The sequence below is a fragment of the Loxodonta africana genome, chromosome 3, assembly GCF_030014295.1.
Source record: "Loxodonta africana isolate mLoxAfr1 chromosome 3, mLoxAfr1.hap2, whole genome shotgun sequence".
Lineage (NCBI taxonomy): Eukaryota > Metazoa > Chordata > Mammalia > Proboscidea > Elephantidae > Loxodonta > Loxodonta africana.
In genome coordinates, this window is record NC_087344.1 from 157086855 (window position 1) to 157111721 (window position 24867).

The 24867-nt window shown below is 38.4% G+C and overlaps 1 protein-coding gene across 3 annotated transcripts in view; it reads left to right on the top strand.

Annotated features, from left to right (window-relative positions):
- The window catches only part of GDAP2 (ganglioside induced differentiation associated protein 2), a 73995-nt gene that overhangs the window by 20003 nt on the left and 29125 nt on the right, over window positions 1–24867 (top strand). For all 3 annotated transcript variants that reach the window (XM_003409617.4, XM_010589609.3, XM_010589607.3), the window contains exons 4-8: window positions 5738–5891; window positions 6594–6682; window positions 11951–12027; window positions 14245–14404; window positions 17155–17311. In XM_003409617.4, coding sequence (XP_003409665.1) covers window positions 5738–5891; window positions 6594–6682; window positions 11951–12027; window positions 14245–14404; window positions 17155–17311 — 637 coding nt within the window. The remainder of the gene's footprint in view (window positions 1–5737; window positions 5892–6593; window positions 6683–11950; window positions 12028–14244; window positions 14405–17154; window positions 17312–24867) is intronic.

Consider the following 24867-nt stretch of genomic DNA (forward strand, 5'->3'; position numbering starts at 1 on the left):
AACAATGACCAGATGGGATTTAACCCAGGAATGCAAGGTTGGTTTAATGTTCAAAAATTAACTAATGTAATACATCAGTGGAATAAAAAGCAAAATTCACAGGATCATCTCACAAGACACAGAAAAAGCATTTGATGAAGTCCAACGCCCTTTCATAATAAAATACTAAACAAATTACCTATAGAAGAGAACTTCTTTAACCCAGTGAAGGGATCTATGAAAAACCCAGAGCTAGAATCACATTTAATAGTTGAATACTAGATGCATTCCCCCTCAGATCAGGAACAAAACAAGGATGTCTGCTTTTACCACTTCTTTTCTACATTGCGTGGGTTACAGCCAGGGCAATTAGGCAAGAAAAGAAATGAAATGGTGCTCAGCTTGAAAAGGAAGAAGTAAAACAACCTCTATTCACAGTTGACATGATCTTTTATGTAGAAAACCCTAAGGAATCTACTAAAAAATCATTAGAAAAGACAAATGAATACTAGAAGATTGCAGGAATCAAGATCAATATACAAAGATAAATTGTATTTCTATACACTAAGCAACGAACAATCCAAAAATGAACTTAAGAATGCAGTTCCATTTATAGTAGCATCAAACAGAATAAGATGCTTACAAATAAATTTAATAAAAGAAGTTCTTTGAAAACTATAAAACGTTGAAAGAAATTAGTATTAGTAACTAAAGGGGAAAACATTCCATGTTCATGAATTGGATGGCTTAGATGTCTACTCCCCAAGCCATCTAACAGATTCAGTGCAGTCCCTGTCAGAATCCCAGCTGACTTCTTTGTAGAAATTGACAAGCTGATTCTAAAATTGCAAGGGACCCAGAATAGCCATAACAATCTTGAAAAAGAACAAAGTAGGAGCACTCACCCATCCTAGTTTCAAAAATTACCATAAATCAACAGTGATAAAGGCAGTGTGGTACTGGCAAAAGGATAGACTTATAAATCAATGGAATAAAATTGAAAGTCTAGAAATAAACCCATGCATCTGAGGTCAACTAATATTTGACAAGGGTTTCAAGACCATTCAATAGAGAAAGAATTGTCTTTTCAACAAATGGTACAGGAACAAGTGGATAGCCACATTCAAAAGAATGAAGTTGGGCCCCTACCTCACACCTTATACAGAAATTAACTCAAAAGAGATCAAAAACCAAACCAAACCCTTTCCCATCAAGCCGATTCTGACTCACAGGAACCCTATAGGACAGAGTAGAACTGGCCCATAGAGTTTCCAAGGAATGACTGGTGGATTTGAACTGGTAACCTTTTGGTTAGCAGCTGAGCTTTTAACCACTTCACCTCCAAGGCTCCCATAATGGATCAGAGACCTAAATGTAAGAGCTGCAAGTATAAAGCTCTTAGAAGAAAACGTAGGGATAAGTTTTCATGACCTTGGATTAGGGAGTGGTTTCTTAATTTGATACCAAAAGCACAAGCAACAAAAGAAAAAATAGAAAAAAATTTATATGTGATCTTTGAAAAAATGTCTACTCAGATCCTTATCCCATTTTTTATTTGTCTTTTTATGATCAAGCTGTAAAAGTTCTTTATACATTCTAGGTACAAGTTCTTTATCACATATGTGATTTGCAGATGCTTTCTCCCATTCTGTGAATTGTCTTTTTCACTTTTTTGATGGTGTCTTTGAATCACAAAAGTTATTAATTTTTATAAAGCTCAGTTTTATCTATTTGATTTCAGGAAATTACCTCATCTAATACTCAGACCATATTTAAAATTTCCAGTTGACCCAAAATGCTGTTCGCAGCTACTTTATCCAAACCAGCTTCTAATCCAGGATCGCATGTTGTACCTAGTTGCTATATCCCTCTAATCTTTTTTTTTTTTTAATCTGGCAGCCCCTTTTTCATGACACTCAGTTGTTTAGTCAACCAGGGCAATTATTTTCCAAGCTGTCCCATCTTCTGAATTTTTCTGGCTGAGGTGCCATTTAGTTTGTTGCTTTATCCCTTGTAGTTCCTATAAACGGGAAGTTTATGGCTACGGAAATCAAGTTTTAGATAAAATATTTCATAGGTGATGTTGTATTGTACTCTTAGTGTTTCATCATATTAGAAGATCTGTAAAATCTGATTGACCCGTTAGTGGGCCATTACTGATGCTAAGATGGCCCCCTGGATTTGGGTGATGACAGTTCAATCCCTCCATTGGTGTAGTTACGTTTTACTCTTCACAACTAAAAAGTAATCCATGTACTGTTTCTGCTCTATGAATGCCCAGCACCCCATCATGCATTTGCCTGATGGTTTTAACACCAATTGATAATCTTTGTCTGAATCTAAAATTTCATTAAAATTATGAAGTTCTGTTTTTCTAAACCTTTTGTTCTATATTTCTTAGCTTGCATCCTTCTCTGAAGTAGAGCTTTTTACACATTAACTGGGATTATTTGTTTACTCTGAATTTTAGTTTCTGTTGGAGAAGCAGGATAAATACTTAATTCTTTCAATTGTCAATTTCCAAAACAAGGATTTAATAGCTGCCTCAAATTGTGACAGAGGGTTGTTTGTTTTGCTTTCTCTTTTTTTAGTATCATTGTGTACCTAACAGCTTTTTGTTGGTTCAATGCATGCAGTTTTGAAAGTCAAAGAATTTTGTGCCAAAGTTTATGAAGTAAAGTAGCAACCCTCTGACTCTCCACTCCCTACCTTGATTCTTGTTTTCCAGGGAAAATATTTTCAAACCTTTAAGTTACATGAGCTATTTACTTACTATTTCCAATTACTATGCTAAAACTGTTATGTCTCGAGATTTTCCATTTTATTCATTATCTATTGACTTTGTACTGTGGAAGCTGAAGATTTTAAACTCTTTCACCTTCTCTCCCCTTTTACATATGTACAGTAATCTCACATTTCCTTCTCTTTTCATTATCTTCCCACCTTGTTCTGTCACAAGTTTTGATTGAAGTAATATTCAGTGTTAGTGTTATTCTTACTGAAATGCTCACAGCTGATAAGTTATCTCTTTGTACAACTTTTTTTTCCCTCTGTGTTGTTAATTAATTTGATTTTTTTATTTACTTAATATTCTATGTACCTACCTATCACTAACTCAGGAGCCCTGGTGGTACAGTGGTTAAAGTGCTCAGCTGTGAAGCAAAAGCTTGATGGTTCAAACCCGCCAATAGCTCTGCAGAAGAAAGATGTGGCATTCTGCTTCCTTAAAGATTACAGCCTTGGAGACTGTATGTGGGCAGCTCTACTCTGTCCTATAGGGTTTTTATGAGTTGAAATCGACAGCAGCAGGTTCGGTTTTTTTGTTATAGGGTTGCTAGAGTCAGAATCAACTCAGTGGCAGCTTTTTTTTTTTTTTTTGTAATCACTAACTCAGTCCCAAACTTAAATACAACTACAGCCCTTCTCTCAATAAAGGCAAACACTAAAGGTTATCTTTCAGTTCCATTTTTTCTTCACAAGATCCCTCCTAGACCCATCCATCTTCTCCTTCCTCTCTGGACTGTGCCTGCTCCAGTTATTGTCGTGGGACTTTTTTAAACCATTATTTGGGAAATCCTTTTTGGGTTTCATGGATTGGATCCCCCATTTCCTATATCTCATGACTTTCTCTTCCTTGGTACACTCCTTCATTTTTTTAAGTATATCTACCAGGAGATTTCTAAGGAAGGGTGCAAAGAGGCAAAACTACTGAGATCTTACTTTTACCTTCACATTTGATTGGTAGCCTGGTTAGAATCAGAATTTTAGTTTGGAAGTCATTTTCCAGAATTTAAAAGGCATTGCCCCACTGCTTTCTGTTTTCATTATTACTGTTGAGAAGTCTGAAGTTATTCGTATTCCTGATCCTTTGTATGTTACTTATTTCATCTCTGGAAGCCTTCTGATCTCGTCTTTATTCCTGATGTTCTGAAATTTCACACTGATGTGCCTTGGTGTGGTTTGGGTATTCCGTGGGCTCTTTGAGTGTAGAAACTCATGTCTTTAATTTCTGGAAAACGTAACCTCTTCCTTCTGTATTCTCAGTTCTCTCTTTAGGAACTCTTTTTGGATGTTGTACCTCCTTGTTTGATCCTCCAAATGGCTCATCTTTTCTCGACCTTTTGGTTTTATTTTCTGGAAGATTTCCTCAATTTTCTAACCCTTCTTTGAACTTTTTGTTTCTACTGTCATATTTTTCATTTGACTGTAACAGTTATGTAAGTACTGTCTCTTGTTCTCTGAATATTCCTTTTTTATAGCATTCTGCTCTGGAGCTGTGGTGGCGCAGTGGTTAAGAGCTATGAGTGCTTACCAACAGGTTGGCAGTTTGAATCCACCGGCCACTCCTTGGAAACCCTGTGGGGCGGTTCTGCTCTGTCCTGTAGGGCCGCATAAGTTGGAATTGACTCTACAGCAATGGGTTTCGGTTTTTGGGGGGGATTTTTGGTTTACATCGTCTCTGAGACTAGTAATTGTATTGAGTTTTCTGTTTGTTTGATTTTAATGTTTCCTTCTGTTACCTGCACTATTTCTTGAGCGTTTATCTATTTTGCCCCTTTTTTGTCTTCATTAGAGTCGTTCCTACTTCCTGGTTATCCTTGGCTGTCCAGCTGTATTTGCAAGAGAGGAACTGTAAGGCTAATGGGACGCTTTGTGTGCATGAGCAAGGGTTATTGCTCAGCAGATCTTGGAGCAGGTGATACAGCAGTAGCCCTGCTGTGCGTAGATTTTGAAGTAGGTAATAGAGCTAGAGCCCTGTTATTTTGTTGGGAAACCTCCCTCAGTTATCAGAATCTGTAGCTCCTTTGGTCTGGACCTCTTAGTTTCTTGGAGAGGAATCCTCCAGGGTTATAAGCCTGGATGTGTGTGTTTTAGAAGCCAGTTAATGACAGAGGGCCAGAGCTTTCACTGTTGGGTGTAATGCTTTAACTAAATCCCCTTTTTCAGTTGCACCTAGGATTCTGGAGTCTGGAAATTCTATCCTAGTATCCAGAGAGTAAACTTCCTTCCTGCCTCTATGGTTGTGAAGAAATCATCACCTTGCTGTGCTGGCTGAGCAAGTAGTTGTTGCTAATTTGACTGTTTTTATACATACTTTTAGCCCAGCAGCCTGTTTTTAGTCCCATTTCACATATGACCTTTAGAGATATTTAGGACCTCCAGTGTCTGAACCTTCCTGGTGTTCTGTAATAGTAATGACAGCAACAGTAATAATAGCTAATAAACATTTAGGTCTTTGCATATAGTAGCTTATTTAATCCTGCAAATTAAGCACAGGTGATATCATCATTAAATAGGAAATTGAGGCATGGTGAGGTCAAGCACCTGCCCACAGTATCCCAGCAGGAGTGTCTTGGGCTCAGGATTTGAACCAAAACAGCCTTTCTTGAATCCTACACTGCCTTTCAGTATAGTCCAGCTTGCTTTATGTTGGTTACCCCATTCCTGGAAGCAACTAGGATCCTCTTCGCTGCTAAATCAGTTATTATTAGTCCATGGACTTCCTCCCTTCCAAAATTTTGATACTGCTTTTCTGCTTCATGTTTTTTCTCCTATTCTCCTTGTCTTTATGTTTATACGTGTTGTGTTTCTTCACTGTCATTTTGGGAACTGAAGGTACAGAGATCAACACTTGTATTCAATCCCATGTTTTCAACTGAAATTTCTCAAAGTTCTTAAATACTTTGTCTAGTTTATGCTTTGTTTTATTGTTTCTTTTCACATCTCCATGACTTATTTATGCTTCCATTGTTCCCAGGTTGCCGGACAGGTGAAGCAAAATTGACCAAAGGATTTAATCTAGCTGCCCGGTTCATCATTCACACAGTGGGACCTAAGTACAAGAGCCGCTACCGCACAGCAGCAGAGAGCTCCCTGTACAGCTGCTACAGAAATGTGCTTCAGCTGGCAAAGTAAGTTTCCTCATCTCCTGGACGTCTCATGCCGTACATAGTAAAGGCCCTGGCTTTAATGATGAAACCTAGCTATGAAAGTTGAATTTTTGGGGACTTGGATAATTTAGGGGGACCCTGTAAGTAAAATTATCTTTTTATACATAGCAGGATAAATGGAATAGATCCGGATGGTTTGACATCGTAACCTGTTTCCATTTTACACAGTATTTACTTGGAATATATATACACATAGATATAAATATATGTATACATATATATACGTGGAGTCCTGATGGCACAGTGATTAAGAACTCAGGCTGCTAACCAAAAGGTCAGTCGTTCAGATCCACCAGCCACTCGCTGGAAACCCTATTGGGCAGTTCTACTCTGTCCTATAGGGTCACTATGAGTCAGAATTGACTTGAGAGCAAAGGTGTTTTTTTTTTAATATGTGTATATCCCCAAAGTAGTACAACTAAGTTATACGTTAATATGATTATTAAATAGTATAATTAGGTTAACTATTATAATAGATTTGTTGAAGGAGTCACTATAAGTCAGAATCGAATCAATGGCAACCGGGTTTTTTTTTTTTTTTTTCAGCGGGGGAAGGTAGAAGGGATAAGGAAGGAGAAATTGAATTTCATTTTGAAATTAGTTACTTATGCGTGTATTATGAATGTTTTGGTTGCAGTGTCGCTGTTTTCTGTTTGATTGCAGAGAACAGTCAATGTCTTCTGTTGGATTCTGTGTCATAAATTCTGCAAAACGAGGTTATCCTTTAGAGGATGCAACACACATAGCACTTCGTAAGTAATATTGGAGATGCTGTGCATAAATTGAGTCTTAAAATCTTATTTATCACTTGTTGCATAGTTAGGAGACCCCAGGTGGCGCAGATGGTTAAGCACTCAACTATTAGCCAAAAAGTTGGCAGTTTGAACCCACCCTGAGGTGCATTGGAAGACAGGCCTGGTGATGATCTGCTTCCGAAAGGTCACAACCTTGAAACTCCTATGAAGTAGTTCTACTCCGCATACATGGGTCACCATGAGTTGGACATGACTTGACGGCAGCCAATAACAATAGCTGTATAGTTACAGCCAAGGTAGACTAACGGATCACGGCACCCTGGAGGGAAGTTTCTGTTGATAATAGGCAGGGCTCTCAATTTACTTTCTTGGGATAACATTTTTTCAACTTGAATGAAGGCTTAGAAGACTTGCTTACTAGGTTGGAAAATGTCCCAGCCTGGGAATTATGTTCAGTGCATAGTTGAGTCAGAACTCAGAATAATCTTAACAGACTAAATTAATGAAATCAGAACAAATTCCATGATATCATATTTGTGTAGCACTTTGCAGTTTAAACAGCAGCTTTCATATGTGCTGTTTAAATATAACACCCTGCATTTAGGTTTAAAAAACATCTTGGCCCAGCCATTCTGAACCTACGTGTGATATATATGATATAAAAATATGGTGTTTATCTCAAGAGAGGCCATAATTTCATCATATTATGTGTAAGTTCAGACCACATCTGGAGCTTTCTATGTAGGTCTGGGTGTCGTATCTCATGAGACACTGACAAACTAGAGAGCAAGCCATTTGAAACATTAGTGCTATTTCTCCTAAAGAAAAGCGTGCTTTTAGCAAATATGATGCCCATCTTCAGACATCTGAAGGAGTCTCATGGATTTATCCTGTGTTGCTCTTTTAGAGCAACAGTTCCTAACTGCGTTGAGTATCTGACGGAAGAAAAGCTACAGACCATTTCCCTAGAAGAATGTACATGTGTACAGAATGTGCGTGTTATTTCAGAAAGTTCACAGATCCTTGTAAGGACTGCGGATTCGAACTCCAGCTTTAGAAGCAGATCTGAGACTCAGTTACAAAGAGGACAATTTGTTCCTATTTGAGATAGGACTATCTGTAATACAAAGGTATTCTTTTAGTGAATTTCTTGTTACTGGGAGCGTTCACGCAGAGGCTAGTTGATCATCTAATGCAGGTATTACAGAAAACATTCCTCATTTGGGAGGGAAACTATACTAGATGATCTTTAAAATCTTTAAGAACGCTTTGTATCTCCAAAATTTAAAGACGAGAATCTGAAAGTCTTATACCAATCCAAAATTCCAAAGATATTTGAACATATAGAATTATTGTTATTATATAGCCTAGAATTTAGAGTGAGGAATTGATCAGTCTTAAATACCTATTTTTAAAACTAAGATTCTTTCTGTTCAAGGATTTTTTAGTAAATTTATATATTGCTTTTATAGTTACACTTTTCTTGCACATACATTATACAGACTATGAGCTTCCTGGGGACAGGGAGCTTATCTTTTCATCTTTGTGTTTCCACTGATTCCATATGCCAAGAATGCTTGACATATGGTACTTGCTCGAGAAATATGTATTAAATAAAGGAACAAATAAACACTTAATTTTCTTGACAACCCACCAGGGCTCCTTTAGGTGGTAGGTTATCCATTTTACAGAGGCTTAGCAGTTTCTCATGTTCCAAGGGTTGTGTAGACTTGAGACATATATCCAGGCCTTCTGAATCCCAAGTCCAGTAACCTGTCTGTTATAACAAATAATTCATTATTTTTGAATTACAACTATTTCAGTGGTAGACTACTGTGTTAGAAAACCAAAACCAAACCCACTGCCAAGTCAATTCCAACTCGTAGTGACCCTGTAGGACAGAGTAGAACTGTCCTATAGGGTTTCCAAGGCTGTAAATCTTTACAGAAGCAGAGGCCACATCTTTCTCCTGCAGAGTGACTGGTGTGTTTGAACCACTGACCTTTTGGTTAGCAGCTGAGCACTTTAACCACTGATCCACCAGGGTCTGTATATATTCTAAACAATGACTCACCAAAGCAAACTTCCTGCCTTTCTGTCATGTCTCCTGGCAGGCTTCAACAGCCTCAGCAGTCTTAGTACTACTTAGTCCTTACCCTGTCATCTCATAGCTTGAGTTAAGCTGCCTTTTATGTCTCCATTTCTTTTTAAAGTAATCGTATGGATTAGAATTTAAAGATCAGAATCATGTTGTAGACATGGCTTTATTAGGGAGTCAGAAAGACTGGGTTTTAATCCCAGTTCTACCAATCCAACACTAGCTCAGTCACATAATAGAGTACCATAAGGGGTAAACTTGAGTAATAATTGGGAACAGCAGATAAAGAACACAAGTGAGTGTGAGAGACTTTGATGGAGTAATTTCTAGAAATTTACTTAGCCAAAAGGAAATGTATAGCTCTTAAGGTGAGCAAATTAACTTATAATTTTTAAGGGCTATTTGACTTATTACACCTTAAATCTAGTAGCACAACTACGTCTCATTAAAAAATACATACACATTCACACCCAGACAATGTTGCCCTTTGCTCACATACCCTCAAGCATTTGGAAAACAAATGGCATGTACACTTTTGTAGCATATATGGGTCAAGAACAAATCTAATGATGTAGCTCTTAAGTTCTTAGTATCAAAAGCTTCCTTACTTATTAAACTATTAACAGAAATTTATTTCATTAAAACTTAATCTCTTCTTGATAGATGTATCAAGACTCTCTGTCTTTTTTTTTTCTTAGTTCATGTGCATGCATTCTCCAGAAGAAGTCTAAAGAAACATCTGCATTGAAATAAAATTAATCAGGTCATTTATTTATTCAACAAAACTTTGAGTGACTAGCGTGTGTTAGGCTCTGTCCTGTATATAAAAGGATATAGTGGTGAGGGAAAAAAGGTGACGATGTTTGTTCTTGTTGAGTTTCCAAGTTGGGAATTTTAGTGTCCCAGATGTCATTCTCACCAGTTAAAGGGTATCCAGTAAATGTTAGGTGCCTGGCATTCTTGTTGCTTGCAGAGACTGGTGCACAGATGAAACCTTGGACTGCTTAGAGCAGCAATTTGGACTGGCAGTCAGTATTAAAACTCTATAGTCATGCCATATCTTTTTTTTACCACGTGCAAAATTACTTTTCTTAATGAGCTCTACCAAGGGAATTCAGTTTGGCTACTATCTGGCATTATATTTTCTCTTCCAAAGGAAATGCCACAGTTAATATGCTGGGAAACCAGCTCTTGTGTGCGAATATTATAACTGTTATGTGTGGCATCGAAGTAAATAGCATAAAAGAAAATCCAATTTTGAAAGGTTATTCTAAAAAAAATTATTACAGGAGAATAGAGGGAGAAGTGAAAAATGAATTTATCTAACAGTATAAGAGTTATGAACGTTTGTTTAGTTCTTCAGCAAATGGGTCTATTCTGTTAGCTTCTCAAGATACAGCTGTGAACAAGGCCAGCAATATGTAGATAACTAAATTTGCAGGATTAGTTGACGTATTCCTTGTATGTGCTAGGCCCTAGTGATATTAGTATAAAATATATTTGGCCTTCAAAAAGCTCACAGTGTACTTATAATACATTGTGAAAAGTTCACTAACACAGGCATGTTTAAAAGGTTATAGGGGTGCACAAGGAAGAGTGGAGTTCTGCACAAAGGAGATAGCTTTTGAATGGGTCTTGAAAAATGAGTAAGCATTCACTAAGAGAAAAGAATGGGGTTGGGGGGTGGGAGGGATGAGTGGTATTTTAGTCAAAGATAACCGTGTAAGCAGAGGTAGGGCAACGTAAAAGTTTATGGCGTGTTCTGAGTATAGTGAAGAAGATAATGTGGCTAAAGCATAAGGCATATGAGAGGAATGATTGGAAATGGGACTAAGAGGTGGGAGGGGGACAGCTAGTTGAAGTCAGAGTGTGGAGAGCTGTGCTAGGGACTTCGAATCTTAACCTGTGAGCAGAGCAGAGCCATCAGAAGTGTTTAGTAAGGAGGGTAGCATAAGGCAGCAAGTGAGGCAACAGTGAATATGTAGACTTGAAAAAGAAAGAAACAAGGAGACCTTATTGTCAAAGTCTCTGTGACAACTGAGAGCCTAAACCAAGGCAACTGGAATGAAAGGGAATAGATGTTAAAAATATTAGCAATGGAATTAGCAGGACATGGGAATCCATTGAAAGTGCGGGCTGAAGAAGAGGTGAAACAAGTATCAAAGAACATGCAGAATTCTAACTTAGGTGACTATTTGGATGTTGCTGTGTGTCTGAGTTAAAGAATAAGGTAAAGGAGGGGGTTTGGGGGAGAGAAGACAGGGCTCAAGTTTGGGCCTATCGAGATCAGGTTGGACACGTTGGGTTTGAGGCATATGTGGGTTATCTGGGAGGATATGCTAGTAGGCAGTAGGAAATTCAGGCCTTTTGTTCAGGAAACAGTATGAAGCTTTGAGAGCCATCAGCATTTCAGGTGATACCTAATGAGCAAATTACTGAGCTAAAGAGAGTTTGTACATCAAGAAAATAAAAGATGTTGAAACAGATATTTAAGAAGATGTGGAGGACAACATTTTAAAAAAGGTAGGGGCACGAGGGTTATAGACTAAAGCTAGGTCGATCTCCAGAAAGTTAAAAGACTGAGAATAGGCCATTGGGACTTATTACTAGGAAGTTTATGGGGAAAAAAATCAGGATAACATAGAAATTAAAAATAATAAATAATTAGCTTTGATTTGGTGGGGTTTTTTGGAGGGTAATGAAAAGCTGAACAGGACTCCTAATACTGTAACTGAATCATTGAAAAGACAGTTGTGCTAGATCATTCTGGCCAAAGAGAGAGGCCCCAGGAAATAAGAGTAATATGCCGAATAAGGGAAAACTATGGCCAGGCACTGTTCTAGGTGCTAGAAATATAGCAGTAAATAAGATAAAGATCTTAACCATTGCAGGGCTTTCGTTCTAGTGCTTGGGGTAGAGAGGGGCAAGGAGAATAGACAATAAATAAAAAACTCCATAAAACGTCTGTGATCGGTGCTCTAGAGGAAAGCAAATAGAGGAAGGGTCTTTATAGTGGGCTGGGCAGGCTTCACAGATAAGGTATCACTAAGCAGAAAACTTAATGAAATGAGGGAATGATCCATTACAAAAATAAAACCTTGAAGAACTTGATTTCTCTTTACACAGAAGTAATTTCTTATTTATTAATTCTTCTATTATTTTCTTAGGTACTGTAAGGAGATTTCTAGAGATTCACGGGGAGACCATTGAAAAAGTAGTGTTTGCCGTCTCTGAACTTGAAGAGGTATTTTACTAATTATGTTGCATTCTTTAAATCTTATTTTTAGTTGGGTTTATCTTTTTCTCATTATTAATATTTACTGAACTGCCAGTGGGAAAATCCTAATTCCATATATATATGTGTGTGTGTGTGTGTGTATATATATATATACACACACACACACACATATGTACATATATATAGAGTGGGCTTTACAATCTTTTTCTTTTTTTTTACAATCATTCACTGGGAAGAACTGTATATGACAGATGAAAAACAGCTCAGGGAGGGGCATTTGTTCATATTTTCACTGTTAAACTATTTCCTCCAGTGAAATCTTACAAAGGAGAGTTGATCTGCTTTGCACCCCTGTGTTAGCTCTCAAGGTAACTCAGGGCATCACCTGAGAACCTAAGCACTGGATGTCTGAGAAGTGTAATTGGAAAACTGCCGCTATGCTAGCAGAGCTTTGCTGTCTGCATGACCTGGAAACAAGTGACAGCCCAGCCTAGGGGCTAGCACTGAGTAGGTTGTGAGCTTTATATATTTTATTATATGTAGTTAGGGTTAGTATATTTCAATTTAATAGAGAGCCATTTTAGAAAATCATTCTTAATTTTTGTCTTGCTAAGCTGTATTTAGTTTTAGTGAGCTCTGTCCAATTCAGCGTCAATTATTTCTCACTTTTTTGCCCTTGGGCAAGTTACTTAATGTCTGTGTGCTAGAGAAAATAGGAATACTAATGATATGTAATCACAGGATATCTGTGATAATTAAACGAGTTAATACATGTGAAGTATCTATTCCCAGTATGTGTAACTACATGAATAATGATATGTAAGCACTTTTGAATTTGATGAAATGAGGTGCATATTCTTTGCTTGCTACCTTCTCATGTTTGGGCTTACTTATTCATTCTTTCAGTGAACTTTTATTAAGCACCTACGCTATGTTGAATTTACTATATTAGATTCTGGTGATAGTCCAGAAAACAAGTTATAGTCTATTAGCGGAGACAGACAGTTTAGACAAATTGTGATGAATGTATTGATGGAGAAATGGGAAGGATGGCAACACTAACTCCAGCCAGTCGTGATCTTAGGAAGTACTTCCTGTATGAGGTGATACGTGAATTAAATTCATTCTAAAGGATGGATTTGCCAAGGGAACGGCACGTGGCAATAGTCATTCCAAGCATGTAAAGTAAGAGTTTTCATACATAGGGTGAATGTGTTGCTGTTGCATAAAATGTGAAACTGGAGTGGCAAAAATAAAAACTAGTCAGGGGCAGTGTCACACAAGTCTTTGTGTCATATGCTACAGAACTTAAACTCTATCAATTAAGCATCACAGAAACGTAGAAGAGTGTTTAAGTAGACAAATGATGTGGTCTAATTTGTATTGTAGCTATGTAGAGTATGGTTTGGAAAGATAAAAACTGGTGGCAAGCAGAAGAGATTAGAAGTGGTTGTAATAGTCCAAATGAGAAATTATCAGGTTTGAACTAGGGCAGTGGTGCAGTTGAAATTTTTAAAATATTTAGGAAATAAATTCAACTGGAGTTGGTGATTGATAGAATATGTAGGGGAATGAAGGATAAATCCTAGGTTTCTGACTTGAGTGAGAGAACAATGATGCCACCAATGACACCGCAAGTAGAAAGGGGAAAAGATTTTGGGGAGAGGAGCAAAGGAGATGAAGACAGGTTCTTTTTTGTACGTATTGAGTCTTAGGGGCTAGCGAAGCATCAAGAGCAGATGATTAGCAGGCCCTTGTTCATACCAGTCGAAGCTGAGTAGTGAGGTCTAGGCTAGCAATTTGGCCATGGTCATAGAATACAACACCAAGAATTGTTTAATAATAATTATGAGAAACTATACCTTCATCCAGTGGACGCTGGTGGCATATTGGGGGTTAGGGAGGCGGCGGCTGAGCTGAATGTTGACAGATCATTGGTACGATAAAGGTAGGGGATGGAGACAAGAGTGGCAGGACTTAGGAATTCCTGTTTAAGTGACCTGCGATTACCAGGATGGGAATCATGCTTTACGTGACCGGCTAGCAATATCCTGATCTGTGACACAACAACACAAGCTCAGCATCTGGCCTGAGCTCAGAGTAGTGAGGTCTTAATTCTTGGTGGAGGCTGTCTTAACACTGTATGAAGCAGCACCAAGCATCACTGATGTCTGCTTTGCTACTTCTTTATTTCTCACAAAATATCTTGCTTTTCTGACACAGGCTACCTACCAAAAGCTGCTACCTCTGTATTTCCCAAGATCATTGAAGGAGGAGAGTCAGTCGTTGGCGTACCTTCCTGCAGATATTGGAAATGCAGAAGGGGAGCCCGTGGTACCTGAGCGGCAGATTAGGATAAGTGAAAAACCTGGTGCTCCAGAGGGTGAGTTTTCCTTTTTTTAATTTCCCTTTTGAGAAAGCAAAGGTACTGATAAAACACCAATCACCAAAGAAGTAGGAAGTTCAGCTTGACTTTTGGGAAGCTCTCTATTGATATGCTACTAGAATCAACACCAGTTTACAAGTTTTAGAGTCCTATTGTTGTTTTGTTTTGTTTACAAAAAAGATATATACATATACATACTCGTATGCTACGTCAGATTTGTGTTAGGCATTGGGGTTCAGTGTTGGATATAAGAAAATTCTCACCCTCACAAAGCTTATAGTCTCATGGAGAAGACTGTTAAAACAGTAGTCAAGTACCTTCTCACCTAAAATTTTAACAGCTTCAACAGTGACCTCTAAAAGCCATATACCCTTTGCTGTCGAATGAGTTCCGACGCATCATGACTATAAAAGACAGACTAGAACTGCCCCATAGGGTTTCTGAGGAGCAGCTGGTGGATTCAACTGCCAGCCTTTTGGTTAGCAGCCAAGCTCTTAACCACAGCACCACCAGGGCTCCCTAAAAGCCATACCCAACATAAAATAGGAAGCCACTAGGTGGCACAGATGGTTTGCGCCGAGCTGCTAACCTTAAGGTTGGCAGTTGGAACCCCCGAGCAGTACTGCAGAAATAAAGCCCTGGTGATCTGCTTCCATTTCCATTAAGATCACAGCCAAGAAAACCCTTTGGAGTATAGTTCTTCTCTGCACACGTGGGTTGCCAGGAGTCAGAATCAGCCCAACGGCAACTTACAATATTAAACACTAAGACAAGAATTTTATAACCATTTATTTTGTTTCCTTAGCTTGCAAACTCATGCAGGCTGAAGTATTCAGTAAAGCTTGTTAGGACAGGAGCCCATCTGAATCTGTCCTGTATGACAGCTTGTTCTGACCTCATGAGTACCTGTTTAAGGTTATAAACCCTTTCTGTGAAGGCACGCCTGACAAGCTTCAATCCTGGGACTTGATGCTGAAATTTAGCGGCTTAGGGAATTACTGTGACGTTCCTACTGTGAACAATTCTTTTAAAAATGAGCATCAGGTTAAAATTTGTAGAAAGCTACTCCTTTTTATCAGTAGTATGTAGACTCACACAACATAAAGGCCAAGCATCAGGAAATTATAAATGGTGTAGCATCAGGAAATGTCTGTGAACCACACTGTGCTGGGAGGGGCACCATACACACTGGGGAGCCTCCAATAGAGTGACTCTTGAAATAGTCGCACCAAACCAAACCCACTGCTACCAGGCCGATTCTGATTCATAGCGACCCTACAGGACAGAGTAGAGCTGCCCCATAAGGTTTCCAAGACTGTAATCTTTGTGGAAATAGGCCACCATATCTTTCTCCTACATGAAATAGGCCCAGTCATTTGGAAATCCTCAGGCTCATGACCACCACTATAGCATATTTCTCCTCCATAAAATGCATTTAGTATGACAAGGAGTAGTGAATAGCAAAACCAATATGAGATGGCAGTGCTGGACAATAGACGAGACTAACCCATTAGCCAAGAGATCCCCTTTAATCTACCGTTCTTAAAGAGTGCTTGATTTGTGTTCATGTCTCAGAAAAATACTGTTTCCTCACAGATACAGACCTTATTGTTGTTGTTTTGTGCCGTCACATTGATTCTGACTCATAGCAACCCATATGAGCTGCCCCCATAGGGCTTCCTAGGCTGTAAATCTTTATAGGGGCAAGATTGCCAGAGCTTTTCTCCCTTGGGGCCGCTGATGGATTCAAACACCCAACCTTTCGGTTAGCATCCAGCTCTTAACTATTATGCCACCAAGGCTGCTTAGATATAGCCCCTAACGTTCATAAATATTTTCAGTAGTATGCTAAATCTATTAAAGTGTATGTAACCAGCTTTACTTTCAGGTTTGAAGGAAGAATAATTCATGGGATTTTTGTTTTTTGTTTTTAAATGAAAGCAGACTCTTCTAAGCTGTTGGCCTGTCATGGCTTGAAGGGGGCACTAAATAAGTTTGGGGAAGTCCTTCAAGTGATGGCATTGCCTTTAGGAGCTCCCCATGGGCCAGGGTTTTTTTTTCTTTTTATTTTTTTCCTTTTACCCAATAAGGCAGGGGGCACCACTCTAAGAGATGATCTGTTCCTAAGGGACTGGCTTCCATGAGCCAAACTCACAGTGATCATATGGTTAAATCAGAATATCAGCTTGCTAATTTGTAGTGCGAACTGTAACTCCTATGGACCAGAATGTTTATGTTGGCATGACCAGTGTAGAGAACTATGTAGGAAACTAAATTACGATCAGAATGTTTCTTAATGAACATGGGTTATACCCCACTATCCTGATCCATCCATCTTCCAGCCAAAGGGGCTGAAGTTATGTGCCAGTCAGTCACACAATGCTGGATAAATGCTCCTAAACTTTTATTATTTATACTTTGGTTAGATACTCAGCAACAATCCATCCCTAAACCCCAGTATAATATAATTACTTCTGTCTTTTTGAGTATGATTCCATTCCTCTCCTAAGATTACACCCAGGTCACCTTGATTGATTCATGTATTCCTAAAATTCATATCATACATGGACAGGTGATTTTCATTATTTCAGTTCTACAAATGCCTAAATATGATTTCATTTTCATTCTCAAAGAATAATCTGACCCCAGTGTTGGGAGTCACCTCACAGCCATCCCACACTACAGCGTTCACAGTCTGTCAAATTTTGTCATAAGCGCTCTGTTGATAGCGGTGTTTTTTGTTACAGACAGCCAAGAAGAGGAAGATGAAGGCTTGGGAGTTGATCTCTCTTTCATTGGCTCTCATGCTTTTGCTCGAATGGAAGGAGATATTGATAAGCAAAGAAGATTGATCCTTCAGGGACAGTTATCAGAGGCAGCCCTACAGAAGCAGCATCAAAGAAAGTAAGGCAAACCCTTTTGGATTGATAGATACACAAGGCATGAGAAACAAGAAACGGACCTTGCATCTGCTAAATGCATCTACGTGTATACATATGTGTTCTAATTTTTGCTTTGTGACAATCCAGTGAGGAAGATAGTTGTCCCCATTTGCTAGATGCAGAAACTCAAAGTAATTTATCAGTGGTCACAGTTAATATGTGTTGAAGCTAATAATTCAGATACATGTATGATTTCAGAGGTCGTACTCTGTCTACCAGAGTCCTGGTGACGCAGCAGTTAAGAGCTCAGGCTGCTAACTAAAAGGTAGGCGGTTCAAATCCACGAACCACTCCTTGGAAACTCTGTGGGGCAGTTCTACTCTGAGTTGAAATCGACTCAATGACACACAACAACTCTTTTGTCTACCATATTGTAGTGCCTCCATGTGAGAATTTTAGTGCAAGAATAGAAACTGGGCACAAGAAGGACAAAGAGAAAGGCAGAGTTGCAAAGTTTTTACTTAACATTACTATGTTTATGATTAAAGTGTAATCTACAGTTGCGTTCCATTTAAAAGAGGTTTGTTTCTCCCCGAATTAAGCCAAGGACCTTAGAAGGCATCTGGCCCATTCCATTTCTTCCAGGTGTTTTCTAAAACACGGAATAGCTTCTGTACCTCTCTAGGTAAGCTTTTCCAAGGGTTAACAGTTCTTGTAAAGCTAGATGCTTTAAAAATTAAAAAATTAAAGAAAAGAAAAAAGTAATAAACTACAAACAGTTGATTTGTAGGATTAGCTGAGGAGGTAACATCTCATAGGGTCGTGATGAGCATGAAACAATATAATCAGCATGGCCAGCACCTAGTACTTGGAAGCTCTTAAAATTGCTTTTCTCTTTAGTACTGAGCAAATTCATGACCTCTCTTACCTCTGAGTTTTGGTACATACCAACCCTTTTGACTGAAATATGCTCATCCTTCAATTTTTGCCCATCCTGCAAGTTTCAGCTCAGAAACAGTTGCCTCTGGAAACCTATCTCCTGCATCTGGAATAGATGTCTCCTGTATGCTGCCTTAACAGCCTGTACCTGCCCAAAGTGCAGCGTGGCATTTATCGCCGTATATTTTGATGATGTCTGGTTGTCGTTAGTCTCCATCTATAAAGTGGAAGTTGGGCTACATGATCCCCAGGGTCCCTTACAGAGTTAAAATTCTGTGTCCTGAGTCCATGGTCTTCTCTTTATTCTGATTTTATTTTCATAAATTAGAGCAGATTTGCCATTAGAGGGCACCAGTGAACAGCATTTTCAAAGTTCACTGTCAAAATCAGATGATAGTTTCAGTGGTTTCTAAACTTGGCCATGTGTAAGAATCATCTGGCAAACATTTTTTTAAATACATTGCTTGGGCTCCCTCTCACATGACTAGGGTGGGACCTTGGCATCTATATATATTTTAAAACTTCTTCATGTCGTGTCCTTGTGCTGCTAGATTTGGGTACTTCTTTTGATCTAGACCCAAGCCAGACCAAACCCACTGCCTTCAAGTCAATTTTGACTCATAGCAACCCCACAGGACAGAGTAGAACTGCCTCATAGGGTTTCCAAGGCTATAAATCTTTAGGGAAGCAGACTGTAACATCTTTCTCTCATGGAGTGGCTGGTGAGTATGAATTGCTGACCTTTTAATTAGCAGCCAAGCACTTAACCACTGTACCACCAGGCCTCCTTTGATCTGGACAGTGGCTCTCAAGTTTTATGGACTCAGATCCTTTGTGCACTCTTAGAATTATTGAGGACCCCAAAGAGCTTTTATTTACATGAGTTATGTCTATCAGTATTTGCCATATTAGAATTTATTTTCTGATTTATTTAATAGTGATAAACCCATTATGTTTTTATGAAAAAAACTTAGAAGAATGGCACAGTTTTACATTTTTGCAAGTCTTACAAATTTTTTAATGTTTGGCTTAATAGAAGACAGCTGGATTCTTGTATCTGCATTCAGTCTGTTATAATAAGTTGTTTTGATTGAAATATATGTAGAAAATTTTGCCTCAGATATACAGTTGGAAAAGAGAGTATTTTAATAGCTTTTTCAAATAATTGGGTATATTCTTCTTTGATAGTACACCCAAAACAAACAAACCTGTTGCCGTCAAGTTGATCCCAACACATAGCGTCCCTATAGGACAGAATAGAGCTGCCCCGTAAGGTTTCCAAGGAGCGACTGGTGGATTGAAACTGCCAGCCTTTTCGCTGGCAGATGAACTCTTAACCACTCCACCACCAGGGCTTTTTTTTTTTTTTTTTTTGTACTTTAGCTGAAGGTTTATAGAACAAACTAGTTTCTCATCAAACAGTAACTGCACACATTGTTCTGTGACATTGGTTAACAACCCCATGACATGTCAGTACTCTCCCTTCTCAACCCTGGGCTCCCTTTTACCACCTTTTCTGTTCCCTGCTGCCTTCCAGTCCCTGCCCAAGGGCTGGTGTGTTCCTTTAGTCTTGTCTTGTTCCATGAGCCTGTTCAATCTTTGGCTGAAGGGTGGACCTCAGGAGTGACTTCATTACTGAGCTGAAAGGGTATCCGGAGGCCATACTCTCAGGCCAGCAAATCTCTGTCAGGTCAGCAAGTCTTGTCTTCCTTTTTGAGTTAGAATTTTGTTTTACATTTTTCTCCAGCCCAGTCTGGGACCCTCTATTATGATCCCTGTCAGAGCAGTCAGTGGTGGTAGCCGGGTACCATCTAGTTGTACTGTACTCAGTCTGCTGAAGGCCGTGGTAGATGTGGTCCATTAGACCTTTGGACTAATCTTTTCCCTTGTATCTTTAGTTTTCTTCATTCTTCCTTGCTCCTGAAGGGGTGAGACCAGTGGAGTATCCTAGATGGCTGCTCACAGGCTTTTAAGACCCCAGACGCTACTCACAGAAGTAGAATGTAGAACGTTTTCTTTATAAATGATGTTATGCCAGTTGAGCTACATGTTCCCTGAGACCTTGGTCCCCACAGCCCAGCAGTTCGGTCCCTTGGGGAGTTTGGATGTGTCAATGAAGCTACCATGACCTTGCCTTGGACAGGTTGTGCTGGCTTCCCCAGTATTGTGTACTGTCTTAGCCTTCGCCAAAGTTACCGCTTATCTATCATCTGTTAAGTGTTTTTCCATCCCTCCCCTTCCCTCCCTTGTAACCATCAAAGATTGCTTCTTTTTGTGTGTAAACCTTTTCATGAGTTTTTACAGTAGTGGTCTCATACAACATTTATCCTTTTGTGATTGATTTATTGTATGATGCCATCCAGACTGAGATGCTTCATAGATTCATTGTTGTTCTTTATCATTGTGTAATACTCCATTGTGTGTATGTACCACAGTTTGTCTAGTCATCTGTTGATGGACATTTAGGTTGTTTCCATCTTTTTGCTGTTGTGAAAATGCTGCTGTGAACATGGGTATGGACATGTCTATTCGTGTGACGACTCTTATTTCTGTAGGATATATTCCTAGGAGTGGGGTTGCTGGATCATATGGTATATCTATTTTTAGCTTTCTAAGGAAGTGTATCATTTTCCAAAATGGTTGTATCATTTTGCACTCCAACCAGCAGTGCATAAGAATTCCAATGTCCCTGCACTCTCTCCAGCTTTTGTTATTTCCTGTTTTATGGATTCTTGCCAGTAATGCCGGAGTGAGATGGTATCTCATTGTGGTTTTGATTTGCATTTCTCTAATGGCTAGAGATCATGAGCATTTCCTCATGTTGTCTGTTGACCGCATGAATGTCTTCTTGGGTGAAGTGTCCATTCATCTCCTTTGCCCATTTTTTAATTGGATTATCTCTCTTTTTGTTGTAGAGGTGTTGGATTTTCTTGTAGATTTTAGAGATTAGACCTTTGTCTGATTTATAATAGACAAAAATTTTTTCCTAGTCTGTAGGTTTCCTTTTTACTCTTTGGAGAAGACTTTTGAGGAGCATAAGTGTTTAATTTTTAGAAGATTCCAGTTATCTAGCTTATCCTCTGGAGCTTATGTGTTGTTGGTTCTGGTTTGTATCTTGTTAATGCTGTGTATTAGGGCCTCTAGTGTTGATCCTATTTATTCTTCTGTAGACTTCATAATTTTGGCTTTATATTTAGGTCATTGATCCATTTTGAGTTAGTTTCTGTGTGTGGTATGAGCTATGGCTCCTGTTTCATTTTTTTTTTTTTTTTTTGCAGATGCCAGCACCATTTGTTAAAAAGACTATCTTTTGTTCATTTGATGGACTCTGAGCCCTTGTCAAAGATCAGGTTACCATAGGTGGATGGATTTACATCTGGATTTTCAGTTCTGTTCCGTTGGTCAATGTATCTGTCATTGTACCAGTACCAGGATGTTTTGACTACTGTAGCTGTATAGTAGGTTCAGAGGTCATGTAGTGTGAGTCCTCCTACTTTATTCTTCTTCTTCATCAGTGCTTTACTTATCCAGGGCTTCTTCCCTTTCCTTGTAAATGATAAGTTTTTCCATCTCTTTAAAGAATGTTGTTGGTATTTGGATGGAGATTTCATTGTATTTGTAAATCACTTGGTGGAATTGTCATTTTCACAATATCGAGCCTACCTATCCATGAGCATGGTATGTTTTTCCATTTATGTAGATCTCTTTTGGTTTCTTGCAGTAGTGTTTTGTAGTTTTCTTGGTATAGGTCTTTTACATCCGTGGTTAGATTTATTTCCAAGTATTTTATTTTTTTAGGGGCTATTACAAATGGTATTGTTTTCTTGATTTCTTTTTCGTCATTCTCTTTATTGGTGTATAGGAATCCAACTGATTTTTTATGTTTATCTTGTATCCTGCTACTCTGCTGAACCTATTAGTTCCAGTAGTTTTCTCATGGAGTCTTTTGGGTTTTCTATGTATTAGTGTATCATCCATAAATAGGGACAGTTTAACTTCTTCATTAACAATTTTGATGCTCTTTGTTTCTGTTTCTTGCCTTATTGCTCTCTCTAGGACTTCCAACATGATGTTAAATAGGAATGGTGATAAAGGGCATCCTTGTCTTGTTCCTGTTCTGAAGGGGAATGTTTTCAGCCTCACTCCATTAAGAATGATGTTAGCCATTGGTTTTACATAGATGCCCTTTATTGAGAAATTCCCTTCTATATGTTGTTTATTGAGAGTTTTTATCAGGAATGGGTGTTGGACTTTGTAATGCAGTACTGTCTCCCATTTCATTTCTTTTTTGGATTATTTGCATCCTCTCCTGTTTTTCTTTTGTCAGTTTGGCCAGTGGTTTATCAATTTGGTTGATCCTTTCAAAGAACCAGCTTTTGGTATTGTTCATTCTTTCTATTGTTTTTCTATTCCCTATTTCATTTTTTTCTGCTCTGATCTTTATTATTTCCTTTCTTCTGGTGATCATGGGCTTCTTTTGCTATTCTCTTTCTATTTGTTCAAGTTGTGTAGCTAATGTTTTGATTTTGTCCCTTCTTTTTGATGTGTACATCAATTGCTATAAATTGACCTTGGCGGACTGCTTTTGCTGTGTCCCAGAGGTTTGGTATAATGTGTTTTCATTCTTGTTTGGGTCTAGAAATTTTTTGATCCTATCTGATTTCTTGTATTACCCAGTGGTTTTGGTATAATGTGTTTTCATTCTTGTTTGAGTCTAGAAATTTTTTGATTCTGTCTGATTTCTTGTATTACCCAGTGATTTTTAAGCAGGGTGTTATTCAGTGTCCATGTAATTGATTTTTTTTTTTCCTTACTCTTCCTGTTATTAATTTCTACTGCGATGGTGTTGTGGTCAGACAAGATACTTTGTATTATCTCAGAGTTCTGGATTTTATTGAGGATTGCTCTGTGGTTTAAGATGTGGTCCATTCTGGAGAACATTCCGTGTGCATTGGAAAAGAGTGTGTACTTTGCAGTTGTTGGGTGGAGATTTCTTTATATGTCTCTGAGGTCATGTTGGCTGACTGTGCTCTTTAGCTCTTCTGTATCTTTGTTGAGTTTCTTTCTAGATGTTCTGTTCTTTACTGAGAGTGGTGTGTTGAAGTCTCCTACTGTCTTAGTTATCTAGTGCTGCTGTAACAGAAATACCACAAATGGATGGCTTCAACAAAGAGAAATCTATTTTCTCACAGCCTAGTAGGTTAGAAGTCCAAATTCAGGGTATCAGCTCCAGGGGAAGGCTTTCTTTCTTTGTCAGCTCTGGAGGAAGATCCTTCTCACCAATCTTCCCTTGTTCTGTGAGTATCTCAGTGCAGGAACCTCAGGTCCAAAGGATGCGCTCTGCTCCCGGTACTGCTTTCTTGGTGGTATTAGGATCCCCTGTCTCTATGCTCACTTCTCTCTTTTATATCTCAAAAGAGATTGGCTTAACACACTACCTAATCTTGTAGACCTCATCAGTATAACTGCCACTAATCCATCTTATTTCATCATAGTGATAGGATTTACAACACATAGAGAAATCATGTACAGTGGTGGATAATCACATAATACTGGGACTCATGGCCCAGCCAAGTTGACAGATATTTTGGGGAGACACAATTCAGTCCATGACACCTATTATTGTGGAACTGTCAATTTCTCTTTTCAGTGCTGTTGGAGTTTGTTTTTTTGTATTTTGGAGCCCTGTCATTGGATGCGTAGATGTTTATTATAGTTAAGTCTTCATGATTGATCATCCCTTTAATCATTATATAGTGCCCTTCTTTGTCTATTATGGTGGCTTTTGTTTTAAAGTCTGTTTTATCTGACATTAGTATTGCTACTCATGCTGTTTTTTGGTAGTTATTTGCTTGATACATTTTTTCCCATCCTTTGATTTTTAATACATTCATCTCTTTGTTTCTAAGGTGTGTCTCTTGTAGACACCATATTGATGGATCCTGGTTTTTTATCCATTCTGTCACTCTGTGTCTCTTTATAGGTATATTTAGGCCATTTACATTCAGTGTAATTGTTGATAGGTGTGAGTTTATTGCTGTCATTTTGCAGTGCTAACATTTTCTTTGTTCCTCTTACTCTCCTGTGGTGAGTTCCTTTTGTTTGTGGATTTCTTTTGTTGTTGTAGATTTTGTTTTTATTGAGACTTTGTGTTTTTATTTTGATGAGTAGGTTTGTTAACTTTCTTTGTGGTTACCTTGAAATTTACCCTTATTTTCCTAGGTTTGAACCAGTCTATTATCACTTGGTATCGCCTTGCCTTCCTCTCCATTAGAAAGTTCTATATCTACACCGCTTATTCCCTCTTTTATTGTTCTGATGTTGTTGTTATTTACAGATTAACCTCTCTGGTTCCCTGTTGCAGTTCTTTTGGCTTTGGATAGTCCTTGAGAGTTTGTTTCCTACGTTGGTATCTGGCTGCTACAATCTTGCATCTTAGATTCAGGCTGTGGTCTGATGTTTGTTCTCAGATCGAAGGACTTCCTTTAACAACTCTTGTAATTTTGGTTTGGTTTTTACATATTCCTTAATTTCTGTTTATCTGGAAATGTCCTAATTTCACCATCATATCTGGACATGAGTTTTGCAGGATATATTATTCTTGGCTGGCAATTTTTTTCTTTCAAGGTTTTATATATG